The sequence below is a fragment of the Mandrillus leucophaeus genome, unplaced genomic scaffold, assembly GCF_000951045.1.
Source record: "Mandrillus leucophaeus isolate KB7577 unplaced genomic scaffold, Mleu.le_1.0 Scaffold848, whole genome shotgun sequence".
Classification (NCBI taxonomy): Eukaryota; Metazoa; Chordata; class Mammalia; order Primates; family Cercopithecidae; genus Mandrillus; species Mandrillus leucophaeus.
Window position 1 is genome coordinate 737,558 of NW_012109230.1, and position 20,644 is coordinate 758,201.

General features: G+C 55.4%; 1 protein-coding gene across 9 annotated transcripts in view; it reads left to right on the forward strand.

The window, feature by feature from the left end:
• The first annotated feature begins 861 nt into the window (after nt 1-861).
• Nucleotides 862-20,644, forward strand: part of STRA6 (stimulated by retinoic acid 6) — a 30,953-nt gene continuing 11,170 nt past the window's right edge. Inside the window, exons 1-11 of one of the 9 annotated variants that reach the window (XM_011968552.1) lie at nt 862-957; nt 8,023-8,150; nt 12,468-12,534; nt 12,864-12,949; nt 14,145-14,284; nt 14,618-14,641; nt 14,823-14,989; nt 16,401-16,523; nt 18,834-18,901; nt 19,082-19,158; nt 19,423-19,484. In XM_011968552.1, coding sequence (XP_011823942.1) covers nt 862-957; nt 8,023-8,150; nt 12,468-12,534; nt 12,864-12,949; nt 14,145-14,284; nt 14,618-14,641; nt 14,823-14,989; nt 16,401-16,523; nt 18,834-18,901; nt 19,082-19,158; nt 19,423-19,484 — 1,038 coding nt within the window. Of the gene's footprint in view, nt 958-1,234; nt 1,515-2,269; nt 2,632-7,089; nt 7,303-7,425; nt 7,889-8,022; nt 8,151-12,423; nt 12,535-12,863; nt 12,950-14,144; nt 14,285-14,617; nt 14,642-14,822; nt 14,990-16,400; nt 16,524-18,833; nt 18,902-19,081; nt 19,159-19,422; nt 19,485-20,644 lie in introns of those variants that run through there. The other 8 variants (XM_011968555.1, XM_011968556.1, XM_011968549.1 and 5 more) reach the window with 8 other exon arrangements.

Here is a 20,644-nt window from a genome sequence, read left to right on the forward strand (position 1 = left end):
CATTTAGGGATGGATACTGGGGTTGTTGCCAATTATTTTTGCCATTACAAACGGCCTTGGGAATTTTGTCTCCATATACATGCACACAGACATTCCTTGGGAATGGATTCCTAAAACTGTGCCAAAGGTTAATTTTCTCTTTATGTGGGTTTAACCCTTTGGAACTAAAAATCCTTTTCTCCATGGACAAGATGGTGATCAGATCCAAGCTGGCTGGCTGCTTCCCTGTCTCGGCTTGAGCTGCTCTCTCTCCCTCTCTCCCTGCCTCCCACTGGGCAGGCCTGGCTCTGGCATCACCGCCCTTATTAGTCCTCTCCTCCAGGGTCTTTCACTATCATTGGAAGCCAATCTTACATACAAAAGCCTGTGGTCCCACATTTTTATAGGTGGCACTCCCTTTCTCCTTCAAGGAAGAAGAGACCGCCTCTCCAGGGCCCTTCTCCTGAGAATTTAGGGCCCTGCTTCTTGGCCCGGCCTTTATCTACTCCCTCCCCGCCCTGCTTGCCACAGCACCTAGTTGGAGCACCCACTGAGCGCCATTTCCTTCCCCAGTCTTGTCTGCACCCCTGCAGGATGCCCCCTCTAGGAAGGGGAAGGAGGGCAGGGTGAGCCTGTGCTCAGGTGAGGGGTGATGCAGTCGACTGTCCTGCAGCCTTGGAGGGTGCAGGCATGTACTTGGGGCAAAGAGCAGGACTCCAGAACGCCAGCCTGTCTGTGAGGAGTGAGAAATAGAAGAGAGAGCTCCGAGGGGGCCGTTTTCACTTCCCCCAGGAATAGATCATATCTGGAATTCCATCCCTGAAGCCCCGTGATGACTCCCCTTAGCCATGGTGAGGGCCCTCAGCCCAGCTGGGCAGCAGGATGCGGATCCGGTTATTAAAAGCCGAGCTGGTGGTTCCCCTCCAGCAATTCATCAGGCAGTGGCCCCCTGGGAGTGATAGATGGGGACAAATGGGTGTAAGTAGGGGGTGCCTCAGCTTCTCTAAGGCCACATCTGGGGAAACTCAGCCATCAAAGCCCTGTGCAGGCTTCTCCACTGAGAAGCCTGAGGGCCAAGGAGATCAAGTTTCGAGCAAATGGTTTGGGGGTGTGGAGAGGCTCTACCACTGGAGACAAGCTGCCCTGTGTGTTGTGTGGGGCCCCAGTCCCTGCTCTGCGCCTGAGCTGGAGAGGGGGGTGGGGTGGGCTCCTCTGATCCTGGAATCAGGGGCAGGAGGTCTGTGAGGGCAGGAGGAGGGGCAGAGCCAGACTGGGGAAGCGGGGAGCTGTCTTCCGGGAGGAGCAGATCAAGCACCTTTTAAAGCAGGTGCTGGGGCCACTGCTCAGGGCCAACCGCCGAGACCGCACAACCAGCCACCCCTCTAGGATCCCAGCCTAGCTGGAGCCGGGCTCAGAGAAGGAGGCCCTGTGTTGGGACCATCCTGCTTGCCTGGAGGGACAAGTTTCCGGGAGTGATCAATAAAGGAAAGGAAAGAGACAAGGAAGGGAGAGGTCAGGAGAGCGCCTGGTTGGAGGTAGGCTGGAGCCAAGCCTGGGAGGCCAGATGGGATTGGAACAGGTCAGGGAACAGGGAGAAGGCGCATGGGGTGAGGGATGGGGAGTGAGCAGGAATCAGGGCCTCGGAGCAGGAAGTGAGCAGAGTGATGGGCTGGAGCAATTCTGATGAATAAGGTCGGAGACCTGGGGAGGACTGCCCTCGGGGGACACAGGTGGGCTAGCAGGAGCTCCAAAAGGCTGTGAGACATTCGCAGAGTCCTGTCTGAGTTGGATCTGACTGCCTATGAGCAAGAGGTTGGTGGAGAGCCCTGTCCTGTGGTCAGCAGCAGAACAAGGAGAGAGAAGTCAGGGGATCTGCCCAGCAGTCAACGTCCTCAGTGAAGAAGGAGGGCAGCACAAAGCCTACATCTCAAGGACACACCATAGTGACAACACTCCAGGGAGGAACGTGCTGGGAACGGGGAATGTGGGGCTCTTACAGCTGGGGAATCTTCATGGCCTTGTGTCTAGTCCTCTGAAGGCAGGAAACCCTCTGTTGCATACTGATGTTAACAGCCTCTTCTTGATTGCCTCCCTTGATGGGGCCCTCACTACTCTGTTAGAGTACGAAGGCTACCTTTTTCCTGAGCTGAAATCTGCCTTCCCTCCTCCAGGTCAGTACTAGCCTAGCTCTCTGGGAGGGAAAGAACATGCTGCTCCCCTGGAACAGCCGGCTACCCTCCTCCTCCTCACCAGTGTCCACTGTCATACGAGAGCCTGGTCTAAATCCTTTATGTTATGATGATGCTGTTGGTGAGGGGGGCATGAGAACTGCAGGAAGGGAACATCAGCTGGTGCTTCTGACCCTCCCACATGGCAGGGGAGGAAGGAGGTAGAGAGACAGGAGGTAGACAGCCACATCCATACTCTTCCCGCCGTGAGCACGGCAGCCAACGACACTGCCTTCCAGCCCACTGGGTGGAGTCAGACTTGGTCTGGTGCCAGAATTAAGCACGTGTGTGTGCGAGGGGCTGATGGATGTGTATGTGTGAGTGTGCTGCGCCACTGAGGGCACACCCCGAGCTCACGGGCCCGCATGAGGTTGACTTTCTTGGCTGTTTATTCATGGACTCTCAAGGTGACTGGGCTGCACAGGTAGGCACAGGGGCCATCCCCCAACTCCTGGACTGAAGCTCCTCTCTTGGGCATTCTCTTCTGTGCTGTGGGAGTTGGGGGTGTTCCTGAGGTTTGAGTGTTGTAGAACTATTGGGTTTGCCGCAGGACTCAGAGATGGGAGGGTGGAGAGCAACAGGAGTCTCCAGGCTTTCTGCAAATGCTCACAGGCTTTTGAACACCTTGTTCCAATCTGTGGTTGATTTGCCGGAGTTTGAGTGTCCTGAGGTGTTGTAGTGGTTCTCATGTGTTACTGAAGGTTTGGGGGTCCTTCGGGGCAATACTGAGATTGGAGGGGTTCTTATGGCATTACTGAAACTCAGGAATGTTGCTGAGATTCTGGAGGTGCTCTGGGAGATCTGGGAGTCCTTGAGAGGATGTTGCTGAGGTTCTGGGGATGCTGCTGGCCTTCCCCATTCCTTCTGGCCTGCTGTTAGCTTCTTCTAAGCTTAGCACTTTGCCCTTTGAGGATTTGATAATCACAGGCTGCCGAAGGCATGCACGTGGGCCTCTGTTCCTGGATGCAAAAATTCCTCAGGTTTAATCAACTTGAACAAAAACATGAGAGGAAGGAAGCCCTGTCCCACGGCCTTCATGGGCCAGCTCCAACCCGAGGGGCGTAGCAGCTCTGTGCCAAGCCCAAATGGCAGATGGCCTTCATTGGCTCAGAGTCCAGAAGCTTTTTAGGACCTCCTCCCATATTGAGCAGGGCTTAGCCACCCACCAATCTGTGCCCAGCTGGGAGTCCTGCTGGCTTGAGCTGCTCCTTGGATACTGGCATCAGCCTCATCTGAGTGCCACGTGGGCTCATGCTGGCCACAGCAAGGCAGCCCTGCCCTGACCCCTATGCTGCTCTCTCCTTGTCTCTCAGACTTCCCTTCTTGGCACTCCTGAGACACGTGTAAATTCATTCTTGCTATCATTCCAGATCTTCCATGGCTTCAGTTCCCTGCTCCAGGCCCCCTCCTCCAGGGAGCCTGCAAAACTGCACAAGTCATCTCCTCCTTTCCCTCCCTGCTCCTCAGTCTTTGGCAGTTCTGTCTTTTGAGCACTTTTGCTCTCCAGCCTGCCCTCTCCTGAGGGCAGGGCTGGACCTTCCTGGGTATCAGTGCCCCTTTAAAGCCAGCTCCAGAGGGCAGGCCCTTGACTCTGCTGCCCAGGCTTTCGGAGAAATTCTTCAGGGGCACATCATTACCATCCTTCTCTTCCTAACACTTTTTGCCTCCTGCCGTCTGCCCAGGTAGCATCTTTCCTAATAGCTCAGAGCCAAGCCTCCCATTTTGCAGATGGGAGCTCCAAGCGATTCTAGCCCCAAGCTGAGGAGGTACCTTGGGCTCAAGAAGTGGGCTCACCTTGCAGCTTGAGCCACACGGCTACCCGCTATCCATGGATCTTCAACCCAGCCTGCCCCTCTGCCCCCACCAGACTGGGCAGGGCAGCTGGGGGCCAGGAGGGGGCAGGTGGGAAGCAATGGGGTCACCTAGGAAGTCACAACCACTCTCTGTGAGCTTCTTGTTACAACTGGCTGCTGGTGTACAGGGAGGGGTGCCTTGAGGGGAGAGTTCACAACTGGAGAATCTCCAGGCTGGATTTGATAGAGGCCAGTGAGATCCATAGAAGGGAAAAGACTCACTCAGGGTTCAAATCCAGCTAGGTGGCCTCCCCAACCAGGCGTTCTCCACTGCCATGCAGAAACCTGGCCCTTACCTCTGGACCTTCCAGCTCTGCCCTGGCCAAAGTACCGGGCACAAGGCTGCCCTCTGCCTGCCAGGCCCACGCCAGGGGAAAAGGACGAAGCTCACCATTTCCTCCTCTCTGCTTAGGGCCTCCTTTGGTGGCCTCTGTGTCTCCCCATGAGGAGGGAGGTGGTATTGTTGGCACTGGGTTCTCCGTGGGGGGCGGGGAAGGGACTGTGCCTGGGCTCGGCTGGGGTCCCTTTCTGCCAGCCTGACTGCAGCCCCTGGGTGGATGGAGGCTCCTTCAGGCAACCTGATTGCCTTTCCTCAGTGCCTGATATGGTTTGGATGTGTGTCCCCTCCAAATCTCACGTTGAAAGTGACCCCCAATGTTGGAAGTGGAGTCTGGTGTGTGGTGTTTGGGTCATTGTGGAGAATCCCTCCTGAATGGCTTGGTGCCCTCCCTGCGGTAATGAGGGAGTTCTCGCTCCATCAGTTCATGTGAGAGCTGGCTATTGGTAAGCGCCTGGCATCTCTCCTGCTCCCTCTCTCACCAAGTGTCCTGCCTGACCCCCCTTCACCTTCCATCACGATTGTAGGTTTCCTGAGGCCCTCCCCAGAAGCCGATGCTGGTGCCGTGCTGCTTCCTGCACAGCCTGCAGAACTGTGAGCCACATAAACTCCCTTTCCCTATAAGTTACCCAGAGTCAGGCTTTCCTTTAGATCAACGCAAAACAGATGACCCCAGTGCCCAACTGGTACCTCCCTCTCTCCCCTCAGGTATCAGCGACATACCACCTTCCCAGTGAGGCCTTCCCTGACCACCTCGTCTCAAACAGCCAACTCCCGTCTGTCTCTCTTCTCTTCCCCCACTTCACTTCCCCTCTGGTGTCGTGTCCCTCAAGCCCTACATCAGGTTCCATTTGGTGCAGGGCTTGACTCATCTTGCTCACTGCCAAACCAGCCTGGGGAAGGCAGAGTTAGGCTTCCTCCAAGGAAGAGGATGGTTTCTTTTCTTTTTTTTTTTTTTTTTGAGATGGAGTTTCCCTCTTTTGTCCAGGCTGGAGTGCAATGGCAAGATCTCGGCTCACTGCAACCTCCGCACCCCCCCACACCGGGTTCAAGCCATTCTCCTGCCTCAGCCTTCCTAGTAGCTGGGATTACAGGCGCATACCAGCACGCCCGGCTAATTTTTTGTATTTTTAGTTGAGATGGGGTTTCGCCATGTTGGCCAGGCTGGGTCTCCAACTCCTGACCTCAGGTGATCCACCCGCCTCGGCCTCCCAAAGTGCTAGGATTACAAGTGTAAGCCACCACACCTGGCCAAAGGGCATGGTTTCTGATAGGCAAGGATGTCGAACCCCAGACACCGCTGCCTTGTAGAGGGAGTGGGCTCCCTGGCTGGAACTGGACTCCCATGGTTGGAGGTGGATTTAAAATCAGATGTGAGTTGGTTGCTCCCTAAGGTAAAAGTCTGAGACCCCTGAGCAGGGAAGGGCTTGCTGGGCTCTGGTGTGGGCACGGGGGCTCTGGGAAGCCCAGCTGGTGAACCTCAGGGCACAGCAGCAGCCTGTATAGCACAGGCCCACTAATGAACACTGACCACCAGAACAAGCAATGGCTTTGCCGAGCTCAGTTTCTAAAGTCCCTCTTACCCAAGGGCCAGGCGCTGTGCATCAGGGGAAGGCAGGAGGAGGGAAGGCAGGGATAGAGTCCCGCCCTCCAGAAGCTCACACCCGCGCCTGGAAGGCAAGTTTCCCGCATCCCTGGGATCAGAAGGGCCAGTGTGGGTTCCTGCATTACATCAAATTAAGCTCAGGTTCAGCCCTGAGTCAGCAGGCGCTGATATCTCTGTGGGATGGTGGAGAGCAACAGAACCCTCTTCCTGCCAGAAGGGCCATTTGGAAAGAATGGGGAGGAACTCAGGCTAGCAGCGTGCTCAGCCCCTAATCCTTTCCTGTGGGCTTGGGAATTTGAATGACAGCCTCCTCCAGGATTTCAAGCCCTGTTTACTCTGAGACTTCACCCTTGCTGTTTCCTCTGTGGGGATCACACTTCTCCCCACCCCCATCCCCATCCTGAGCCTACCACTCTCTGCTCAGCTGACTTTTCCCTGCCCTTCAGATCACCATGGAAAGGTTATTTTCTTCAGAATCTCCCCCTACTCCCAAATACTCTTGGGCTAAATTTGGTTTCCCATGGTAGAGACCAGCTCAGCCTGTGCTTCCCTTTGTAACCCTCAGATTTTGGAGGGGATTTAGTTATCTGGCTGTGTTCCCCGTGAACTGTAACGTCTTCTGCCTCAGGGCTCAGGACAGTGCTGGCACATACTGGGTGTTCAATAAATTTAAGTTAAAAGACTAAATGAATGATGTGTTTTTTAAAAAGCTGTTGAATGACTGTCTTAGCTGATAGGGTCAAAGCCCAAGACCCTTGTAGGGTACTGGAAGGACAGAGACCCTCACAGTTTCAGGGGCCTAAACCTCCATCAGGGACTGTGGCCTGAGAACTGCTTTCTACCTTCTTCTGCCTCTCGCCCCTCCCTTCAGGCTGGGGCATGGGTCCTGCTCCTGGGGAGGGAGAATGAGGAGGAGCCCTCCTCCCTGGCCCAGACCTTGCTTTGCTCACCCTCAACCTCACTCCAGGAGGAGCAGAAGGCAGGCGGGGCTCCTCTTGCCTACCCGTGGGTCTGGTTTGTGTTTAAAGAGCTAATTTCCGCCTTGTGGGGGTGAGTTATCTCCTTGTGAAATCAAGTTGTAGGAACAAAAAGGGTTTACCAGTGAGACACATGTTGCCTCCTTCATGGAAACCCTAGGAAAAGGAACGGACAGATTCCCCTTCCCTGCCTCCGCCCCAGCCCAGCCCCAGCAGTTGGTCTCCCTCTGTTGTTGCTGCAATGCTGGTCTCCTGTCTGTGTGGGGCACTGCAGATGTGGCGGGCAGGGGCGTGGGAGCTCTGGGGCAGGCGCTGAAGGCAGGTATGTGTGTGAAGTCAGGTGCGGGGGTGGGGGTGGCTCCTGGCCACACCCTTGCAGCGCTCAGGCCGCCAATGGTGCTGGGGCCTCCTCCCCCAGGAGGGGGGCTTTGTCAAGGATTATGGTGTGTTTCCATCACCGAGGCCCAAAGGGGCCAGAAAGGGGCAGGCTGAGGCTGGGGGAGGGGAAGGGAGCCCAGCTGGGAGGGCCCAGGCAGGCAGTGCGGAGCTGGCTGTGGCCTGCCTACCCTTTCATCTCTGCAACTCCTTCCTCCCTGGGCCTCCCTTCTGGTGTGTCTGTGGGTCTGTCTAGGTGGGCTTGGGAAGAGGGAAGGAAGGGGCGTCTCTCTAGGCAGCTCGGACTGGACAAGCCTTCTTTGAAAATGGTCCTTTGAACAAACGCCTGCTGGTGGTTGGTCAGACAGACAGATGCGCCAGCAGGAGCCCCGGGGCCCCAAGGGGACAGCTATCTCTGCAGGACCGGTGCGATGGGCGGGAAGGGAGGAGGGGACACGAGAGGCCCTGTCCTCCTCCTGTGCCAGCTTGCTCAGGCCCTCAGTCCCAGACGGGCTTTTCCCAGAGAGCTAAAAGTAAGAAAGTAACCTTCAGGATTAAAGAGAAATGTTTCTTTGTTTGGGTTTTCCGTCTTTTTTTTTTTTTTCTCTTTTAAGCCTCTTTTCACATCTGTAGTGGCTTTTCTTTCTCTCGCCTGGGGTCAAAGGAGGAGAAGGGCCAGAGAATGTCGTCGCAGCCAGCAGGGAACCAGACCTCCCCCGGGGCCACAGAGGACTACTCCTACGGCAGCTGGTACATCGATGAGCCCCAGGGCGGCGAGGAGCTCCAGCCAGAGGGGTAAGTGTGGAAGCCCCCAACCTCATTCTGTCGGCCATCAGAATGGGCTGATGGCAGAGGTTGCAACTGGCCGGGGAGCAGCTCCTGGTCAGGGGCTGCTAGGTCTGGCTCTGCCACTCATTTGCTGTGAGACCTTGGGCAAGTCACAGACTCTCTGGGGTTCATTCAGTCTCTGCTTCCGCTACATGAGAACAAGACCCCTCACCCTGCTGTTAAGATACCTAAGGCTGGTCACCTAAAAAGCACCTGTGTGATGTGTTAAAAATACAGATTCCTTTAGTGTTCCTTGCAGATTCAGATCCACAAGGATGGCTCCCTGGGTGATTCTGGCCCATAGCCAGGATGGGGAAGCTGCTGGGAGCAGTTGAGGCAAGCAGACCTGCCTTCAAGGGGTTATTGGTCTCTGTGGTGAGCATTTGGGTGTGGTGTTTCCAAGTGTCAGGTTCTCTGGGCAGGCTGGGGGATTCGGTGAAGGCAGAGAACCAAAGGGAGAAAGCGTGGGGAGAAGTCACTGAGCAAACAGCCACCTTTGTTGTCTTTGGATGGTCTCAGAGGATGAGGAGAGCCTATTCCCTTCAGCAAGAGTGCTCAGGCCAGCCCAGGCGAGGGTGGGAGCAGGGAGGCAGCCCGCCCCCGGGTGGCCTGAGAACCCGGCCACAGCTGCTTTGCCTGGGTCCATTCTACCGGGGTTTAGTCTGGGCACCCTGGTGGAGGAGCTGGACCCCTTCTGTGTCCCCCACCTCCTGCCAGGATGCCTTGCCTGTGTAGGACCCAGAGCCAGTTCTCCCCTGTTGTTCCCAGGCCTGGCCCCATCCCCTACCTCCCTGCTCTGTCTGAGGGTTTGGAGAAGTAGAAAGGTGAGGCTGGGGGTTGCCGAGCCAGATGTGTGCACATCTGTTCTCCATCAAAACCTGAAACTTGAGAAGGAAAAATCCTTGCGTGCCTCCCCAGGGGCTGGGGCTGCGGCCTGGCTGGGCTTGGGTCATCCAGCAGGGACAGAGGCTCCACCCAGGCCTCGGGGAAGGAGCTGTTGTGTGGAGGACTCAGGGTTCTGACCACCTGGAAAATAGCCTGCAGTCAGCAAGGGCGTGCGCCCCACTCATCCTGCCTGACTGACTGAGAGCCTGTGGGTTCCACATGTCCCACTGTGTATGTGTGGGCTGCGAGGGACCAGAATGAGGAGAGGCCCAGGAACCCATGAGGATGGTTTCTGACCTAGGTGAAGGCTCTAATCTGAAGCTGTGTCCTTGGGAGCCTCAGGGCTCGGACACTGGCCGGGAGCCAGGTGCCTGTAGCTGTAGTGTGGTCTCAGAATAAAGTTGTGTGTATGTCAGGCAATGGGTGATGGGGAGTCCAGTCCCTCATGTGGGTGACAGCTAGAAGATTCAGCTCCTTTCTCCCACTGTAGGGCATGGCACCTGTAAGAATAAAGAGATTTGTTTGAAGCTACTTACTTAGCCAAACCAATTGAACTGCCTGCCATCCCCCTTCCCCCGAAGTGGGAGCAGAAAATTGGAGCTCAGGGGAATCCCGAGGAGATGAACTTGGGTTCACCTCTGTCTGTGAGTCAGACACCCTGGGGACATGTTGCTTCAGAGCTTTGAAGAGCTCTGGAGTGCCCGGTGCCCCAGCACTCTCAGGCTGGAGTTGGGGTGGATGAACACTGATGGCAGTGGAGTCAGCCACAGAAATTTCCTAAAATCCAGAACATTTAATGGTTCAAACATCCTCAGTGGCTTCCCGGGACCTCCCATGCTTGCTGTACCCTCATCTTACCTCACCTCTGGGCTGCAATCACACTGGAGGGCTTGACCAGCCCCAGCCACGCTGCCTGTTGCCTGCCCCTCTGCTTCCTCATGCACTTCCCTCCACCCGGAGCTGCCTTTTCCCCTTCTTTGCCTAAAGAGATGTTAATCATCTTTTATTTATTTATTTTTTGAGATGGAGTCTTACTCTTGTTGCCCAGGCTGGAGTGCAGTGGCGCGATCTTGGTTCACTGCAACCTCCACTCCCCATTTCAAGGGATTCTTCTGCTTCATCCTCCCGAGTAGCTGGGATTACAGGTGCACACCACCATGCTCAGCTAATTTTTTTGTATTTTTAGTGGAGACGGGGCTTCACCATGTTGGCCAGGCTGGTCTCGAACTCTTGACCTTGGGAGATCTGCCAACCTCGGTCTCCCAAAGTGCTGGGATTACAGGCGTGAGCCACTGCGCCCGGCCAGTAACCATCTTTTAAACTCCAGTCAGATGCCACCTCCTTTGGCCCCAAGTTCTCCCTCCTCTGCATCCTTCAGCACCTGCTGTGCCTGTCCCAGGATCAAGCTCACCACCCTCTCCAAGGTCTTTATGTCTGTGCCATCCTGTCTGTCCCATGGCACAAAACATGGGGCCACAAGCCACCAGCCAAACATTTGCTCATTTCTGTGCCACTTGAGATCCCCATCTGGCCCCTCACACTGAGCTGAGAGGTCAGATGGGGACCTCAGGTGATACAGAAAGGGCCAGAGGCTCCCCCAGGCAGGGCCCTGGAGGGCGTTTCTGGGGGTGGGAGAGGTTTGGGGTAAGGTCCATAGGAAAATGGTCAAATTACTCCAGGGACAGTTTTCCAAGTCCCTGCTGGGCCCAGATATACAGGTGGAGCAGGACCTAGTCATGCGGGGAGATGCAGGCTGAGAGGGAGGGCTGCCCCGTACACTGGAATGAGAGGCCTTGGAGCTGGAGGTGGGGAGCCTGAGACTGGAGCACCAACTGTGGGAACCTGCTCCCTGCATGGTAGCTACTCAGGACCCCACTTCTACTTTGGGAAGAGGCTGGTCTCCTGGCCAAGAAGCTGTCCAGAGCTGACTTACTCTGCCTGCCCACCAAGTGGCTGGTTTCTTTCCCACCGCTCATCCGCTGGGATTTCCTGAGAGAAAGTGAGCAGGACAGACCGAGCTGACCCAGCAGAGGGTCCCAGGGATCTGTGCTCCCCTGGATAATGCGGCCTTGATGCCTCTCTTCATACAGTGGAGAGTGTGCTGGCGGGAGGCTGAGCCCTCTGGGCAAGCAGGGACTGGCCGCAGCCCAGGCTCCATCTCAGGCCCTCGCCCACCAGACCACACTGGTCTCACCCATGCTGCCATCCTCCCTCTGGCTCTCCCAGGCCCAAGCTGGGAAAATCCGTAGCTCTACCGCTCCCCAGGGACCCAGTCCTGCCTGATCTCCCAGGGCCAGGGCCAGCCCTGAGCTCAGGACTCCTGCCTCACTCCCTTTCTCCGCCACATGATTCTGCTGGGGAAGTGGAGGGTTTCATTGTCCTCAGTGACCCCTATCTCCCCTGTGGGTCTACCTCTGTGCTCAGCCAAGGGGACTGCAGGACCATTGCCAGGCCATAGAGAGCCTCTGTGGAATTAGAGAAAGGGATCCCCAGTTAGGTGCATTCAGTTCAGCGGGTGCTGGGTTTGGTGAGCAGGGTGGCCTGCTTGTTCCCTTGGCTGAGCATCTTTGTGCAGTGGGCAACCTGCATTGCTGTCCACGGAGGCTGTCGTTGAGAGGGAAGCAGGAAAAGAGACGGACCAGGGGAGATCATTTTAGTCGCAGACCAACCTCAGATGGCAGTGAGTAGAGGGCAAATCATCGGGCCAAACCCTTGACTGCTTGACCCAGGTAGTGTGCTCAACCACAGTTCTGAGAAGAGGTCTGTGAGACCAGGAGCAGTCAGAGGGGCTTCCTGGAGTGGGGAGGCCTTGAAAGACAGGAAGCATCTGGGTGAGCAAGAATAAGTGCTCAGCCAGGCACAGTGGCTCACACCTGTAATCCCAGCACTTTGGGAGGCTGAGGCATGAGGATTGCTTGATCTCAGGAATCCAAGACCAGCCTGGGTGACATGATGAGGCCCTGTCTCTACTAAAAATACAGAAAAAAAATGCCATGCGTGGTGGTGCACACGGAGGATTGTTTGAGCCCAGGAGGCTGAGGCTGCAGTGAGCCGAGATCGCCACTGTGGTCCAGCTTCAGTGACAGAGCAAGTCCCTGTCTCAAAAAAAAAAGAATAAGTGATCAGGCTGAGCCGGTCCACTCTGCTGCCCCTGGGAGCTTCCCATCTCCTTTAGTCTTATAACCCCAGAGCTTGGCATGGGGCCGGCACATCACAGGAACACGAGGGCCCCAGAATGACCCTGAGAAGGTGGGACTGGGCAGGCTTGTGTAGGAGGGATCAGAGGGTTGAGGGAGGTAGTGGGTAAAGCCTCAGTGTGAACAGTCTTGAACCCCAGACCCATCTGCACACCCAGGGGGACCTGACGCAGGCCTGAGCCAGCCTTCCTTTGCTCTGTAGGGAAGTGCCCTCCTGCCACACCAGCGTACCACTCGGCCTGTACCACGCCTGCCTGGCCTCGCTGTCAGTGAGTCCAACCCAAGTTGAACCTGGCTTGCAAAAGCTACTGCCAGCCTGGCCAGTGGGACCCGTGTTCCCGGTGGGGCCGGTGAAGGGGGGCCCTGGGAGATCCTGGGTGGGGGGAGGTATCTGGGAGTTCTCCCAGCCTGGGGGCCCAAACCAGGATGCATGTCCAACCTCCCAGATGTCTGTCACCCCTTGACCAGTCCCCGAGATGCCACAGGAGTGTGCACCGGGCAGGTAGGGGATATCCCGGGGCCTGAGTCCAAGCCCTCAAATTCAGACCCTCAGGGGAAGCCTGGGCACCCCAAGCCCTCTTCTGTGCTCTCCTTTCAGATCCTTGTGCTGCTGCTCCTGGCTGTGCTGGTGAGGCGCCGCCAGCTCTGGCCTGACTGTGTGCGCGGCAGGCCCGGCCTGCCCAGGTTGGTGCCATGGTCTGGGCACCCCCACTCAGGGGGCGCAGCGGACAGGGTCACTCTGGGAGGGTGGCTGATTTGTTAGGTACCTAAAAGGTAGCTCTGGCTTCAATGACATCCCTACCTCCCTCAGCCTGGGGCTTTCCTCACGCCCACCCAGGTCTCCAGGTTTAGTCAGGACCCCCAGAGGAAGGGGGAGGAGCTTGCACAAGCCCACCTGGGAGAAAGGACTCCAACCCAGACCCTAGGGTAACAAGCCTGACATGACCCAGCTTCAGAGTGTACCTTCTCAGGCAGCCCTCCGTGTGTGGATTGACATGACCATCCCAATGCCATCTTGACCCTTGTCTTCCCTGAGGGTATCACCTGGACCCTAATGCTTGAAGGCAGATTTATGGGAACTGACCTCTAGCCCCCATAGCGGGAACTTTCTTCTCCTATCTCCTTCAGCCTTGTGACCCGAGAGCCTGCCTGGACAGGCATGATCCTGAGGAGATGGGGCTGGGCAGGCTAGTGCGCGAGAGACCAGAGGGTTGGGGCAGGTGATGGGCAGCTCCCTGGTATAGACAGCTTCGCATCCCAGACCCAGACGGTGCACCGAGGCTGGTCTTGCTGTGCTGGTTTTGTAGGGAACCAGCCTGGGGTCTCCGGTTGGCCCCAGAAAGAGCTTGCCCTGGCTGGGGCAGTGCTTGAGGGAGAATGAACCTCTCAGAGCATGAATGCAAGCTGCAGCGCAGAAGCCGAGGGTCTGAGTGGCTTGCCCTGAGCCCAGAGGGGTGATGCCTGGGACAGCTATGCCCGCTGTCTGCCCTCTGCCTCGGGTCCACACCCAGCCCAGGGCGGCGGCCGTTGTACAAGGATGTTGTGACTCGCTGAGTTCTCTGAAGGTTTGCCAGCTCAGACAGACCAATTAGTGTGGAGGTGGCTGCTTCCTGGAGCTTCCAGGGTGGGCGGAGGGAGCAGTCTTAGGGCTTCTTCCCACTGTATGTATGTCCCAAGTCCCTTTGGCACAGGACCCAGAGCTTGGTAGATAAGAGGCACTCCACAAATATCTATGGAATGAATGAATGAAGGGGTCTTATTCCCCCATCTAGAAAGTGGGACTGACTCTACCTCCTTGATTTATGGAATACAGCCTGGAGGTAATGGGGGTGCAGGGGCTGAGTAACTCCTTCCTGCCCTGTCCTTGCCTCTGTGCTAGCCCTGTGGATTTCTTGGCTGGGGACAGGCCCCAGACAGTGCCTGCTGCTGTCTTCATGGTCCTCTTCAGCTCCCTGTGTTTGCTGCTCCCCGACGAGGACCCATTGCCCTTCCTGACTCTCACCTCAGCACCCAGCCAAGGTACCCACTGCCCCCCAGGCCCTGAGGTTGGTGTGATGGGATGGGAATAGGGTGGGTTCTCGGAGTTTTAAGCTGAGCTCAAGGAGATGAGGGTAACAGGAATAGTTGTCAATGAGATGGGCTACTATCCTGAGACATGACCTCTTCAGACCATCCAGTCTTTACAATGATGCCACAAAGTATGCATATTAGCCCCATTTTGCAGTGGAGGAACTGAGAGCCGGGGAAGTAGTATCTTAAATTGAGTATTTACTCAGGCACCATGCTAAGCATCATATATATACCCTCTCATTTTTCCCTTGCTAATATATTGTGATTATTTCCATTTTACAGGTAGGAAAACTGAGGCTCCAAGATGTAACTTGCCCAAGATCAGAGTTGAGACTAGTTAGAGCCTGGATTTGAACCTAGGGTTCTTGCCCGCTGAACATGCTGAAGGGCTTGGAAGCTGGAGACAGGAGAGAGGCCTGGGTGGGCTCACCACAGGCCTCATGTCTGCTCTTCCAGCATGGGTCTCTTTGCTTGTTTCACCTTCCAGGGGCCTGGAAGATGCTGGGACTGTTCTATTACGCTGCCCTCTACTACCCGCTGGCCGCCTGTGCCACAGCTGGCCACAGAGCTGCACACTTGCTCGGCAGCACGCTGTCCTGGGCCCACCTTGGTGTCCAGGTCTGGCAGAGGGCAGAGTGTCCCCAGGCACCCAAGGTAACCGCTGACCACAATGGCCTAGGGCAGAGGGGCGTGCAGAGCAACCTACTCAAACCACGGTGCCTCCTTTGAGCTCTGATTCTATGAGGGGCCGCCCTGCAGCCTTCCACTGTGCATGGGATTCCATGCCTTCAAACACATGCCCCTTCCAAGCTTGACTGCTCTGTGGGAGAGGCAGGGAACAAGGCGGCTGGGCCCAGCCCTCAGGAGCTTTAAGTCTAGGATGGGGCAGAGAAGGGAAAGTGGGCAGAGTAGGGGGAAGAGAAAGCCTGAAATGGCCCCCACCCCCAACGCCTGTGTTAGTGATTCCCCAGCTTCCCTTTGGTCAGGCTGGAGAGGGAATGGAAGTGAAGCGTGATGGAGGCCGGCAAGTGTGAAGTCAGGGATGGTCTTAGAGGGACAAGAGGAGAATTCCAGAACCTCAGGACCTTGCTCACTGGCTGCTGGCTGGAGTTGTGAAGCTGTCCAGTCTAGAACCCAAAGAGTGATGGTACAGGCTTTAGAGCCAGACAACCTGAGTGTGAATCCAGCTTCACCACTTCATTCATTCGCTCACCCATTCATTCAACAACATATTTGAAGCACATACTCTGTACCAGGGACATTTCCAGGCACTGGACTACAGCTGTGAACGAGACAGACACAGTCCCTAGCCTCCCAAGAGCTGTCATTTCAGAAGGGGAGACACGATACACAAACAAAATGATGTCAGGTGGTACCAAGTGCCTTGGGGAAACAGTGCCACCTTTCTGAGACTGTTTCTACATCCGTCCATGGAGCTGATAACACCAGTCCCTCAGGGTGCAGGTGAAGGCTAAGAGGTTGCTTTGAGAGGGGGGACTTGGTGGCTCTTTTTTGCCACCTAGAACCTGGCACATACTAAGCTCTCAATAAAAGTATATTGAACCCACAAATAAATGAATGAGTATACAAAAGGCCCACCCCCAGGAAGTCCTCAGCCCTGGGAAGTAGGGCATAGACTTTCCTGATGCTTAGGTTGAAAACTATATGTAGGCAAAGTCAGGCTTTTGCGTGATTTTCAGAACTGTTCCTAATGCTCCGGGAACACAGAAACAGAAAGAGGTGTCCTTTCCAGGCCTTATTCCAGCCCTGGTTGAGGTGGGTGTGGGGGGCAGGAGGGAATCAAGTTATCTCCTCCTCTTGGCTCCTCTCAGGCCTGTAGTGGTCCAGGAGCATGGGGGAGGGGTGAGCATCTCTGCAGGGCTCAAGAAGGGGAAGTGGGCAGGTTTGTGCTGGGTGGCGGGTTGGGAACCATAGAGCTGAAGCCTTCCCATGGCCCCCCAGACCATCCTCAGGGCCCAGTGTGAGGTGGGAAGGGCAATGGATTCTGGTTCTTGGCTGGGGGAAGAAGGTGGAAGGTAGTCTGTCTGGGTGTTTGTCTGTCCAGATCTACAAGTACTATTCCCTGCTGGCCTCCCTGCCTCTCTTGCTGGGCCTCGGATTCCTGAGCCTTTGGTACCCTGTGCAGCTGGTGAGAAGCTTCAGTCGTAGGACAGGAGCAGGCTCCAAGGTAAAGGGGCAGGCCTGGGGTGAGCTTTTCCTCAGCACCCAAGACAGCCCTACTCCCCCATATCTGTGGTCCCAGATACATGGCCGTGCTTAGTGTAGGGCCCAGCACAGAACAGATGCTCAGAAAATGTTTGCTGAGACTGCTTAGTCCTCCCTCCCCAGGCAAAGGCTGGGCTGGCCCTTGACTGGCACCCAGGATACCCGCGGCACTGGGTTGTATGAATAGTAGGGACTTAACAAAGCAGAACTGAGTCAGAAGCCAGGAGAGTCATAGCTCTGTCTGTGAAACACTGAGATCCGGCTGGAGAGACAGCCTGGAGCCTTGCGCCTAATCCGAGTTCTGCACATACTGAGATGATTCAGGAAGCACCCAGGGCAGAACTGCATTATGAATCAACTCTAGGTTGAATGTGGTTGAATAATTTCAGATAAAGGAGACGGCTGGGAGGGCTTCCTAGAGGGGGTAGACTTTAGCAAGGGCCTGAAGGACAGGGAGATCTAGAGTGAGGAGAGAATAAGGAGCAGACATTGTAGGCACAGGAAAGAGCATGAATAAAGGGGAAGAGATGGTTTTGTATCTGTTTTGTTCACTGTATTTGCAGTACTGGGTAGGCCTTAGCCCTTAATAGATACTCAGCAAATATTTTTGAAGTTTTGAATAGATGGATGAATGGATGGATGGATGGGTGGATGGGTCAAAGGAAAATGTACGGAAGGAAGGATGGATGGATGAATGCATCATGGTAAGAGAGAATTCTTAGAAGATACTTCGATCTTAATGAAAAGCCTTCTAAGGACTTACCATATCAGGCCCTGGGCTCAGTGCTGTGGACTTGGAGCTGATGGACTTGTGTCTGATCTCCAGGAGCTCCCAGTGTGGTGGGGAGACAGATGCAGCACCAAATACCTACAGTGCAATGTGAAGCGTGCAGCGGGTGTTGGGACTGCGGGTGCAGGGGCGGTCCAGTACTTCTTTCTGGTGAGAGAGGAGGAAGAGGAAAGCTCTGCAGAGGCCCTCAAAGGGGAAAGAAGGACAGACTTAGGAGAAAGGCTTAGGACATAGAGGCCAAAGGGCTTGGCTTCTCTTCAGACAGGGCAGGGGAAGGAGAGGCTTGATGGGAGGCACCTGGGCAACCAGCAGGTAGGTGGTGATGCCAGCTGCTGGCCCAGGGAAGGTGGAGGGAGAAGCAGGTGCTCCTGGGACAACGTGTGGTCCTAAGTGTGTGTTGCTCAAAGTGTGGAGCTCAGCAGAGGGGCTGGGACTGGGTGTTAACTCGGTAAGGTCAGACTGAATCCAGAGAATGAGTGAGATCCCTAGGCAGGATGGAGAGCCCTGGGTCCATTTTGGGCTACTCTAGTCCAAGAAGGCCCACAGACTCCAGGCTCGGCTCCCACGTGGCAGGCAGTGAGTTCTGAACACCTGTAGCTCCTGCCTGCTGAGGCTCACACTCCTCGAGGAAGCCCGTGTCCTCTCCTGTTTACATCTGGCTCTGAAGAGGGAGCGGCCCCCCAGGGCCACGTGGTGCCCGAGGCATGCCCCTTTACCTTCCCTTCCAGGGTTTCCACCACCCCACCCCTCTCTTCATTGCCAGCCTTTCCTCCCAGGCTTGAGAGGTGCAAAATCCTCTTTGGACTTTGGTCAAAGAGGTTTAAGTCTCAAAGGACCCCCATCAGCTTTGAGCTGACCCACTCCTGCCCTGGATCCCAGGGTTGTCATGGCAACAAGTGACAATCGTCTATGTTCTCCCAGTGATTCAGGGCAGGGGCTCGCCCCATCTTCCCATGGACCTCTGCCACTTCACAGGCAGCTTAAGGCCTGGAATGTGGCTTAGACAAATCTGGTCACCCTTGTGATCTCCCTTGCGTAGTAGCAGGAGGAGAAGCCTGAGGGAGTCTGACCTGGAATGACCCCCTCCTGTGTCCTGGCCTGGGATGTGCCCGTGGGACACAGCTTCCCTTTGCCCCAGTTTCAGCTAGCAGAGGCCAGAGGGCTAGGGGTGGGAAGAAACAGTGATGAGATGTGACTGAGCAAAGCAGGTGAGAGTTGGAGACAGATCTTAGGAAGAACTTCCTGGCAATGATGGTTCTTTGACAGGAAACTGGCCTTGTGTTTGTGAGAGAGAAAAGGGAAGCTTTGGAGGGCATGGACCTCAAACCCACAGGTCAGCCCCCTCCGCACTCACCACCACAGCCATGGCCAAGAGGTTTTTATGGAGCACCTGCTTGGTGAACACTCTAGTTCCCTGAGCCAGGGACCCACGAATGGGTCGAGGCTGGTCTCATCTGCTTGTTCAATTGTCTGTCTCCACAGGGGCTGCAGAGCAGCTACTCTGAGGAATATCTGAGGAACCTCCTTTGCAGGAAGAAGCTGGGAAGCAGGTGGGGTCTCCGACACACCCTCTGTGGGCCAGTGGATCAGGCTGGTTAGAAGCTGTGCTTGGGAAGCTGGCACCGGGCAGCATGGCAGGGGCAGAGGGGCAGAATGACCAGCCTCTGGGGCTGGCCCTCAGGGAAGGGGCTTCCGCTGAGGACCCCACACCTGCTTGGGTCTTTCTGCAGCTCCCACACCTCCAAGCATGGCTTCCTGTCCTGGGCCCGGGTCTGCTTGAGACACTGCATCTACACTCCACAGCCAGGTATGGGGTTGGGAGCTGAGGCCGAGCGTGACAGGGGGTGTTACCCTCCCTTGCACAGAATGGCTTCAGTGGAGGACTAGCTCCTGCTCCCTAGAATCCTTGTCATCAACAGGGACAACTACCAGCTTGGGACAGGGGGAAGACCCTGGCCTGGCCTTGGTCATTCAGAGTCCTGTGGCCCTTTTCCTGGGCCCCTTGGGAGGGAGGAGGGCTCCCGGGCCTGAGTGGTGCTGTTCACCACACTCCTTCCTTTGAGGACTACAGGATTCCGTCTTCCGCTGAAGCTGGTGCTTTCAGCCACACTGACAGGGACGGCCATTTACCAGGTATGTCCTGCACCCTGTACTGCCATCTGCCTGTGGAGCCCTGCCCTCAACCCCCAAGCCTGGAGTAGCTCCGGCCCAACCCAGCTCTCTAGGTGCCCCATCCAGAACCCCGACCAGGTGCTACAGGCCATCTTGGGAATTCTGGCCTACCCAGAAGGGTGGGGGTGTTCACTCTTGAACTCACAAAGTGACTCGGAGCATTAATTTTGGAGGCCACATAAACACAAATTTAAATCCTAGCTCCACTATTTACCTCCTGTGTGGCCTTGGGCAAGTTATTTAACCTCTCTGAACCTGTTAGCTCATCTGTAAAAAGGAGGAAATAGAGTAATTTTCCTCTTTGAGTAATTGGGAAGATTTAGCGAGATAACATGTTTGATAAACTCTGCCTCACCACCTCCAAAAAAAAAAAAAAAAAAAAAGAAAAAACAAACAACAACAATTCAGATCCTAGGAGATAGTTACAATTATTCCCCACTTTACAGATGGGGAGAATGGAAGCTCGGAGAGGTGAATTTGACTTGGCCAAGTTTCTACACAGCTAATATCTCAGCGTAGCCTAAGTTTGAATCCAAGTCTGTCCAGCTTTAATTCCTGCACTCATTTACTTTCACAACATAGAAAAACTGGAAATTTTACATTCCAAAGTTTAGATAGATAGATGATGGGTAAATAGAGGTGCAGACACAGTCATCCCTCAGTATCTGAGGTGGATTGGTTCCAGTACACCCCTCCATTCCAAAATCCAAAGGCTCAAATTTCTGATATACGATGGTGTAGTATTTGCATGTAGCCTACACACATTCTCCAGTGTACCTCGTTATCTCTAGATTACTTACAATACCGAACATAAGTGCTATGTAAATAGTTGTCCCACGGCTGGGCGCAGTGGCTCACACCTGTAATCCCAGCACTTTGGGAGGCTGAGGCGGGCGGATCACGAGGTCAAGAGATTGAGACCATCCTGGCCAATGTGGTGAAACCCTGTCTCTACTAAAAATACAAAAATTAGCTGGATGTGGTGGCATGGGCCTGTAGTCCCAGCTACTCGGGAGGCTGAGGCAGGAGAATCGCCTGAACCCGGGAGGTGGAGGTTGCAGTGAGCCAAGATTGCACCACTGCATTCCAGCCTGGCGACAGAGCAAGACCCTGTCTCAAAA